Source organism: Mastomys coucha, unplaced genomic scaffold (genome assembly GCF_008632895.1).
Source record: "Mastomys coucha isolate ucsf_1 unplaced genomic scaffold, UCSF_Mcou_1 pScaffold23, whole genome shotgun sequence".
In the NCBI taxonomy this organism is placed as follows: Eukaryota; Metazoa; Chordata; class Mammalia; order Rodentia; family Muridae; genus Mastomys; species Mastomys coucha.
Window position 1 is genome coordinate 52,336,904 of NW_022196906.1, and position 9,932 is coordinate 52,346,835.

The 9,932-nt window shown below is 46.9% G+C and overlaps 1 protein-coding gene and 1 pseudogene across 1 annotated transcript in view; both read left to right on the forward strand.

The window, feature by feature from the left end:
- The first annotated feature begins 459 nt into the window (after positions 1 to 459).
- LOC116073368 lies at positions 460 to 1,087 on the forward strand (annotated as a pseudogene).
- Positions 1,088 to 9,466: 8,379 nt separating this feature from the next.
- LOC116073505 (cholesterol side-chain cleavage enzyme, mitochondrial) overlaps positions 9,467 to 9,932 on the forward strand; it is a 12,585-nt gene continuing 12,119 nt past the window's right edge. The window contains exon 1 of the mRNA XM_031345460.1: positions 9,467 to 9,809. Within this exon, the coding sequence (XP_031201320.1) occupies positions 9,550 to 9,809 (260 nt within the window). The 5' untranslated portion in view covers positions 9,467 to 9,549. The remainder of the gene's footprint in view (positions 9,810 to 9,932) is intronic.

Consider the following 9,932-nt stretch of genomic DNA (forward strand, 5'->3'; position numbering starts at 1 on the left):
CCTCTGTGCCCATTTTGTTGATGGCAATGTCCCGAATGCCCTCACCCTCACCTCTGCCCCTTCCCCCAGAGGAGGCATGACTCTTGTAAATATCATGTGTGGTTGATGCCATATGACTGCCACCTTCTTCTCATAAGGCTCAGCACAGGATTCAAACAGCAGAAATCAAAGCATCCTGAAACCCTAAGGAGGTTGTGAAACCCTCTACATGACTACATTTCAAGGAAGGCCCATCCTCGGACTGGCTTAGTTCACATGGGCATTATGGGACTGGCATCTTTACAGCTTTCTACAAATTGGTTCTTTGTGGCTGCAGAATGGCTATTAAGCTTCTGGGGCTAGTGCTCAGGTTGTAAGCGTCTGTGAAGGATGACTTCAAACTCCTTGAGACTGCACCTGTGTGAGGGGGATAACAGCAGCAAGAACCTGATGGCTGCAGGTCTGGAAGAGCAGCTGTCAGGATGGAGAGAAAGGATGCTGATGGCCAACACAGTTCTGCGTTGGAAAGAGCCTAGTTTTCCCGCCGCCGTTGTGGGTGTGGTCCCTGCTGTTGCTCATTAGTATCTTCGACCATCTGTGCTGGCAGGTGCTTCCTACTTTGTTATGCTTTTGTGTCTGGCTGGCTACCTTGTTTCCATCCTGGCACCTAGAATTTTTAACTCCAGTAAATGGACCACTTAAAGAACAGTAAACATTTCGTGACATGGGCATCAATCTAGTGAAAACTCAACACCTGGCTTTGGACTGGTGGAAACGTATCTTTCTGCTAAAGGAAGAAGAGCCTAAAATGTACTTGACCGTGATCACCACAGTCCTTCTCCTGTTGCAGTTGCTTGGGTGGGACAGTGAGTTCACAGGCTGCTTCTCTCTTACCTGATGGTGGCTCCTGTGCTGTTACTTTGTGTACTAAGGCATCATGGGGTCATTTAAAAGTATATTGGGATGGGCAAGTGTTAGATGAACAAGCCTCAAATGCAAAAAGCAAAGGAGACTGAACAGTGCATCTGCTTCCTTCTGTGTGATTAGCGGAGTGGAACAGTCTAACTCCACTTCTGGACACCACCATGTTCTTTGTTTGCTCCATCCACTCTATTGGTGATGACAGATGATGTAGTCCTTAGGGTCGTCTGGTATAGGTGGGTGCATGCTCAGCTGTTGCCCTTAAGTGGACCACTCCTTGGTGATTATGAATAATTTTGATCCCCCCTCCAAGGCTGATTGCATTTTTTACTTTTTATGACTTCCTTTAAAATACTAAACTGATGAACTTTGCTCTTTTGTACAGTGGATGGAGGATCTGGACAATTGTTGATGTTTGCTTTAGCTAGAATGGTCTGTAGCTACTGGAAGCTATTTCTATTTTCTGCTTCCTGGGTCTGCTTCAAAGTCTGGCTTCACCACTTAATTTTTATTATTTATTTATTTTGAGACAGGGTATCGTCATGTAGTCCCGGCTGGCCTCAAACTCATGGAGATTTGAAAATACAATCTTGAATACAGTCTTTTGGAAGTTTACCTTTCAAAAGTCCTGAAGGACTTGCTAACTTGAAGTGGTACAAAGGTAAATGGAGCTTGATCCAAATTGGTCAGATTCACCAGTAGGACAAGGGGTGGTACTTCATAAAGATTGCTCCCTGCTGAGCAAGACAGGAATCTACACAGAACAGGGCGTGGGATTAACTTCTGCCTATGATAACATAGGCATTCTACTTCTGGGAGACCCTGAGAGAAATGCAGCTGCAGTGGCCTTCTCATCACATGGTAAACCTACCTTCCTGACATGGTGGCTCACTGTGAGTTCAAGGCCAGCCTGGTTTACATAGGTGGTGGTAGGCCTGTGTAGGCTACTGTGAAATTCTCATTTCACCAGTGATACTGGCTGTATTTCAGGCACTGCAGGTCCCTCCCCGCTCCCGCCACCACCTCCCAGAGACAGTAATGGCAGTGTCTAAGTTTCTTGTCATTTCTCCAAAAAATATGCAAAAACTGTAGCAGAGAGTGAACTCAGTGGTACTGGGCTTTGGGTAGCATAGATCCTGCCACTTTCCTGAAAGCTTGTTTAATCAGGTTCCCTCTCAGTGGCCAGACACTTAGAGTAGTCCACATCCATAGGATTAAACCTCCAGGGTCCAGGGGCCCAAAACGTGACACATTTGGGATCATTTTTGTTTGTTTGTTTGTTTTTTGTTTTTTTCAAGACAGGGTTTCTCTGTGTAGCCCTGGCTGTCCTGGAACTCACTCTGTAGACCAGGCTGGCCTAGAACTCAGAAATCTACTTGCCTCTGCCTCCCAAGTGCTGGGATTAAAGGTGTACACCACCACTGCCTGGCAAAAGGGGACATTTTAAAAGGGTAGAATATTGGGAAAAAAGAAAAAGGTCTCTGGGCCTTCAGGCTTCTACAGTGTGGGTTAAATATGTCTACATATTCTTTGATTCTTTGACACTTCCATTCATAGGTGGAGCCTAGTTACCTTCAGTTTTGGCGTAGGCCTGGCTTGGTGTGTTACTGCTGCACACACACCAGACTGGGGGTGATGGCCTGCTACCTCAGGAACAGCCTTCAGCTCCTCTCTCTTTTAGGACTTTTGTCCCCGGGGGTGGGAAGATGCCTACTGTGTTGGGAAGGATACACAGCTGCCCTAGAGATGAGAAACTGAGGCCTATGACCCACAGCTAGGGAAAGCCGGGGGGCTACTGCTAACAGCCACTGAAAAGTAGGGGTGAGGTGAGGTCAGCGCAGCCTGTTTGGATGCTGGTCTTACGTGCCAGCTAAACCTGCGTGACAGGGGCCCCTCATGAGGAGCTATGGGCTAGAGCTCTATACCCAAGGCTGCTCCTGGCTACCTCCAGGCCTATATTCTTGTAGGAAATATAGGAGGCTACCAGCATTTGTTGTTTTAAAGCCACCAACTCCGGATAAGTTGCCACACATCATGGGGCACCCACCCAGTCTTGTTTGGGAAGGAAATGCTGGGTTTCTAGAAGTTCTTCTGGGGATATGGAGAACCTTGTTCCTGGAAGCTTCCAGAAAACTCTCCCTTGTGTCTCATCTGCCTACAGCGAGCCCCAGGCTCACTTTGTGATGCTCCTGTGGACAGACTGAGGGGATGAGCTCCAGCCTGTGCCATTTCAGGAGTAGCTGCTCCATAGCAGAGGGCTGACTGTGAAGTCCCACATTTCAGGGCAGCTGCTAAGGACAGGATCTGAGTGGCTTCTGTGCCATGGCAACCCCGACTCCCTCCCTGGGCAGGAATATGGGGTAGCAGCAAACTGAGGAACTGGTTTTAAAAGCACACTTGGATGGCTTGTCCCTCCATCCTAGTATCCTCAGAGAGGACCACGTGACTGCCTTTCTTTGTGAAACCAATGCCACAGTTATTCCTGGATGACATCATTGCAGGCTCAAGGCCATTAGTGATGCAAAACCAGCCCTCTGTAGCCTGGCTTTATCAGCTAGTCTGTAGCTGGCAGGGCAGCGCTCGCTCCCTCAGGGAATGTGACAGCTGTTCACGAGAAGTGCTCAGTTTCTGCGGGGGTTGTGATGGTGGTGGTGGGGTAATGGCTGCTCTAGATTTGTTGGAAGTGATTCAAATGTTATTGGAATCTCGGGTCAAGTAGCTTTGTAAGGACAACCATCACTCCCACATGCTACCCCTAGCCTGATAAACACAGGAAAAGGGGTTACAAGGATACAGTTCTTTGTGCTGGTGAGCTTTGCTGATCGCTTTGTAGAAATACCATTCAATTTACCTGTTTATTTATTTGTTTTTTTATAATTTTTGAGACAGAGTCTCCCTACATAGTCCAAGATAGCCTCAAAGTCACTCTGTAGCCCAGGCTAATCCTGAACTTGTGATTCTCTGACCTCAGCTTCCCCAGTACTGGGATTGCAGAGACACAGCTCCATGACCAGAGCAATTGACTCGTTTAACATGTGCAGCTCAGGGATTTCTTTCTTCCTTCCTTCCTTTCTTCCTTCTTTTCTTCCTTCCTTCCTTCTTTCTTCTTTCTTTCTTTCTTTCTTTCTTTCTTTCTTTCTTTCTTTCTTTCTTTCTTTCTTTCTTTCCTTTTTCTCTTTCTTTCTTTCTTTCTTTCTTAAAAAGATGTATTTATTATTATAAGTAAGTACACTGTAGCTGTCACCAGAAGAGGGTGTCAGATCTCATTACAGATGGTTGTGAGCCACCATGTAGTTGCTGGGATTTAAACTCACGACCTTTGGAAGAGCAGTCAGTACTCTTACCCACTGAGCCATCTCTCTAGCCCCTTATTTCTTAAAAAGATTTAGTTATTATCGTTTTTCTCTGTGTGGATGTTTCGTCTGCATGTATGTATGTATTCCATGTTTATGCATAGCACCCTCAGAGGCCAGAAGAGGGCGCTAGATCCCTTGGGATTGGAGTTACAGATGATTGGAGTTGTGAGCTGTCATGTGGGTGCTCGAACTAGGGGTCTCTGGAAGAGCAGCTAGCACTCTTAACTGCTGAGACATCTCTCTAGACCTTTATTGATTTTATTATAAAAACCCACAGTTTTACAGATATCAGGACTAGCAGTTGTAAACCATTTTCATCTTCAAACACCCAATATTCTTTAAACTACCCTAAACTACCCTAAAACACCCAATATTCTTTATGTATAACTTCCAGGCTATCCCAAGTCCCTAGCCTTAAGCAGTCAACAACATACTCTGTATATTACATGTGTTTTAGTTGGTATGTTTGTGTGCATGTGCCTCTTTCTGTGTCTCTCTATCTCTCTCTCTGTCTCTCTCTTTGTCTCTGTCTCTCTGTCCCTGTCTGTCTGTCTGTCTGTCTGTCTGTCTGTCTGTCTCTCTCTCTCTCTCTGTGTGTGTGTGTGTGTGTGTGTGTGTGTGTGTGTGTGTGTAGGCCAGAAGTCTATATCAGATACCTTTCTCAATCACTCTCTTGTTTTAGTTTTTGAAACAGAGTCACTTACTGAACCCGGGCCTTGCCACTTTGGCTAGACTGGCTGTCCTCCGGTTTCTGTTCCCTAGTGCTAAGATTGCTGGCGCCTTTGAACAGTTTCTTACACAGTTGCTGGGGACTAGAACTTAGGTCTTCATGATTGTGTGGCAAGCACCTTGCCAACTGAGCCATCTCCCCAACCCCTGTATGTGTTTAAATGGCTAGTTTGTCAGCAGATAAGAAAGGGAAGTCATGTTCTTCAATATAAAGCAGGTTTAGTATAGATGGTATCAGGCAGCGTTGCACATGGAAGATGTGTTTTCTGATGAATACTTTCTTTTTTTCTTTTCTTTTCTTTTCTCATTTTAACCCTTTAATATTGTAGACTTACAGACCTGACACGCTGCTTCCTAAGTTGAGTTTTGTTATTATGATGGGGTTGATGACCTCCCCGCCACCCCATGAATTTGAATGAAAGCTTCAGCTCTGAAGTCTTTGTAGTATTTCATCCATCCTCAGGTCTTCTAGGCCTCTACTACAGTGACTGGGTCAGAGTTGTTGTAGAGATTTGTTGTGTGTTTTGCACTCTTTAGAAATTCTCAGGAAGAGCTGTTACAGGGGAAGGAGGGAGGAACCGATTTGCGCGTCCTGCCTCTCCAGCTTGGAGGGATGCGTCACGAGCTATCCGTGGACTGCAAAGGATGTGCTTGAAGATCAGTTTCTCTCCTTATTGGTCTCTTTGGAGGCCAACAATTCTCAGAGCTGAGCAGGAAGTCATTTTAGGTGAGATCAGGTACAAAGGTCCGAAAATGCAGCAAGCCTGCAAAGTCACGAGTCCCGCACACACCCTTGCTTCCTTCCCAAGTCCCCTGATGAATACACTTTTATTAGGTGGACTTAGTTCTGTCCCTTTAACAATTCTCAGTGACTGAGGGATACATTCTGGGAAGGCAGAGGGGTCAGGGTGTATGGACAAACTGGTCTAGGCTGGGAGGATGGCTCTGGGTTAGGTTAGAAGTTGAAAGCCTCACATGTGGAGTAGAAACTGAGCCTCAAAGCTTGTGGTAGCTCCATCTGCCAAGGTCTGCGAGCCAATATACAGCCTGACCATGGATCTTAGTTTAGTGGACATAGAATCCTTCTGAGTCAGTCATTCTGACCCCGATTTATTGGGTGAGAGATAACGAGGAATCCTGTTCTAAGGTGAAATTCCTTTGCGTCTTCAAATCTCCCCAAGGTCAGAGGAGATTAAAGTTTCCCCCTCCACCTCTGGCTTTGTCCTCCAACATCAACTGGAAATCTCAATAGAGTTTGGCTGTGACTAGAGGCTAGCCTCACACAGGGACCTGCGGGGAGCCTCATACAGGGACCTGAGGGGAATCTCTTGATTGGACCTTGTGGCTCTGTGGGAAGTCAGAAACTTGATCCCTGCTTACTCTAGTGACCCATGATGGGTATCTGCCCCTTCCTCCCTCTGTCTCATTTTTCTTATCTGTACAATGGGAAATGAGCCTGTGACATCCGGTAGTTCAGCCAGCAGCTTCTGGTTTTCAGGGTGTATCCCCCCCCCCTTTTAAGATTTATTTATTTATTATATGTAAGTACACTGTAACTGTCTTCAGACACTCCAAGAGAGGGTGTCAGATCTCATTATGGATGGTTGTGAGCCACTATATGGTTGCTGGGATTTGAACTCAGGACCTTCAGAAGAACAGTCTCTTAACTGCTGAGCCATTACAATGCTAACTGCCCTCATTCATACCCAGGTCCACCTCTCAGCAGCATGGTAAAAGGGGCTTGAGAGCCAAGTCCCCAGCCAGGAACAACTTGGACTTGAGTCCATACTGTGTTGCTAGTTAGCATTGTGACTCTGGACAAGCTGCCATTTTGGCTGAGCTTCAGTCACCTCCTCTGAAACTCTGTCAAAGCTTCTGAACCTACCTGGTAAGGGAGTTGTAAGGATGAAGAATGGTGCAAAGCGCCTTGAACATGGCGAGCATCCAGTTTATTCCACATACATGAGTAAGGCCTACGGGTCTTGGCCAAGGCTGAGAAAGCCAAGTACTCTTTCTAACATTTGACATCATCATCTCTAGGGCGTTGATCCTGGAGAGGTTAAGACAGAGAGCTCCTGGTTGCAGGCATCTTGATGTCTGTTAGATGACTAGTCTGCTACTCATAGAAAGCAGGTTTAAAGGGCTTTGAAAGGAATCCAGGACCAAGGATCTGGAGGCCAGGGTACAAGAAGCCAATGGGACAAGCTTCAGGCAGCCATGAACCTGGATCAGACCCATGGCCTACTTACTATAGCTTATCCTTTCTTTATCAGAGTCCCAGACCCAGAGAGGTTAAGACAGAGCCCCAGATGCAAATTCATTCCCCAGTGAGTCACTGCCTTACTGTGGCCAAGGTTTCTCTTCTCCCTTGTCCTGAGCCCAACATAACACTGCTGTGGAATCACAGGAAGGAATTTTATTTGCCTCCATGGGCCCTGGCTCTCTGTCCCCTCTCCCAGCTCCAGCCTGACTCACCTGCTCCCCTCTCCCATCTGGCTTCTTCGTTTCCTTCTACTGTTTTCTGCCAGTCTGGACTTTCCTTATTTTGCTCTGAAGGAGGGCAGTGAGTTTCTACCCTGAGAAGAGGCATGGGAATTCACACCTAGACAGCCCAGCTCCGGATACCCAGCTGTTTTGATGAAAGCCAAGACTGCTAATTGGCCCAGGAAGTTGAGTCAGATGGCTGCCAACATGCATTAGCAGGAATGCCGTTCAGGCGTGATGGGCTGTTTTCCTTGCTAGGACCCAATGTAATGAATTTCTGTCTCTTCCCTGACATATGCTAGTGACAACACAGGGCCACAGGAGTCCAGTTTCCTCCCACATTCAGATTCACATTTCCTCTCCTCTCCCCCTCCCTCCTCTCCAATCCCTCCCATCTTTTGAGATAGGCTCTGATATAGCCCATGCTGACTTCATATTCATGGCTGAGGACAGCTGTGAACTTCCATACCTGACACCTCTTGCATTGGAGTAAGGACAAGGTCAGGGTGGACTGCCCTCCTCCCACAGTGACAATCCATTTTTCTTCTCACAACCCTAAGGAGGGCAAAGGTTGCACTGAAACTTAGCTTGGGTTTAACTCTGTGAACTGGGGTTTTCTTTTTCTAAAATACCCTCTTTTCCATAAGAAAAATAATCTGTTAGAAAAACCACAAATTTTTATTAGCCTTTTCATGGAATAACATTCAATAAAATGAAAAACAAGCAAACTGACAAGAGCTAGACATGGTGGTGCACACCGTCAATCCCAACACTCAGGAGGTGGAGGCAATTGGATCTCTGTGAGTTCAAGGCCAGCCTGATCTTCATAGAGAGTTCCAGGCTAGCCAGGGCTACACCATGAGACCCTATTAGACCCATGCTAAGGGTGTATGTAGGTCAGTGAGTTTTGACATATATAAGAAGTATCTGAAAAAGAACATCCGGAGCTAGATGTGGTAGAACATACATACCTGCAATCTCAGTGTTTGAGAGGAAGAGAAAGGAAGCAACATAGTAAGATCCTGTTTTAAAAGCAAAAGAAGAAAGAACATTTTCTGGCCCAGTGGTGAATGCAGATAATCCCAGGACTCAGGGCACTGAGGCAGGGGGCTCTTAAAAGCATAATGAAAATAATAATAGCAGTATTCAGGACTGGAGAGATGCTATAGTGGTTAAGAGCACTTCCAGTGCTTTGACTGTTCTTCCAGAGGATCCAGGTTCAAATCCCAGAACCCACATGGCAGCTCAACTATCTGTAAGTCCAAGATTTGACACCTTCATACAGACATCCGCGTAGGCAAAACATCAATGCTTATTAAATAAATAAATATGTACATACCTAAGTAAATAAATCACTACTTGCTCATCAGAACATTTTCAAAGAACACGAAGTACATTTTGTTTGTCAAGGAGAAAAAAAAAGCAGAATTTCAAGAATTAAGGAACTGTACAAGATCAGTTAATAATCAACCATCTGTAAGTCCCAGGAACACTGGAAAGATGTCTGCTAGTCTATAACTGGCCAAGTAGGTGGTCAGCTCCTCCTGACCTGTGTGATCTTAGGCTATCTCTCATCTTAGAGGATATTCATCATCACCTAGGGCCAGCAGAAGACCTTGCTTACGCAAAACCCGCAGGATATGGAAGCAAACCCAACCACTGCCCGGTCATAAAGGGGCAGGAGCTGAGGTTGGAACCCAAGCAGGGTGAGGGTCTAGCCATGAGCCAGGAGGTCTAAGCCTCCTCCTCTTCTCCCCGTGAAGGTGGAGATAGCAAACATGCCTTAATGTGTCTGAAGGCTAGTGGTCTTAGGGATCCATAGGTAGACACGGAGGTCAGGGGCCTGGAGCTGCCTGCCCGTGTTTGCCCAACTCTACTACAGACTTTCCAGACAGAGAGTTGGGAAGTTCTTTCTCTGAGTTTGGGAGGAGCTGTGTGGGCCCAGCCCTCTGGAGGGGCGGGGGGAAGGTCAGCGTTCCATCAGCTTCTCTCTTAGCCTTGAGTTGGTGGTTATAAGTGAGGCTCTGGAGGTTTTGGGGCAGAGACAGTCGCGGCAGGAAGTGGCGGTCGTGGGGACAGTATGCAGGCCAAAGGACTTTCCCTGCGCTCAGTGCTGGTCAAAGGCTGCCAACCTTTCCTGAGCCCTATGTGGCAGGGCCCAGTGCCGGCCACTGGAAAGGGAGCTGGTATCTCCACTAACAGTCCTCGACCCTTCAGTGAGATCCCTTCCCCTGGTGACAATGGTTGGCTTAACCTGTACCACTTCTTGAGGAAGAGTGGCCCACAGAGAATCCATTATCATCAGGTGCAGAATTTCCAAAAGTATGGCCCCATTTACAGGTAAGCCTGGCAGCAGGTGAAGGCAGGCACAGTGGGAGGCACAGGGCTCCCGGTTCCTGTCTGCCTTCTACTTGAATTCCTTCCAGGCTGGGATTGGAGCTGGGGCTGGGGCTGGGGCTGGGG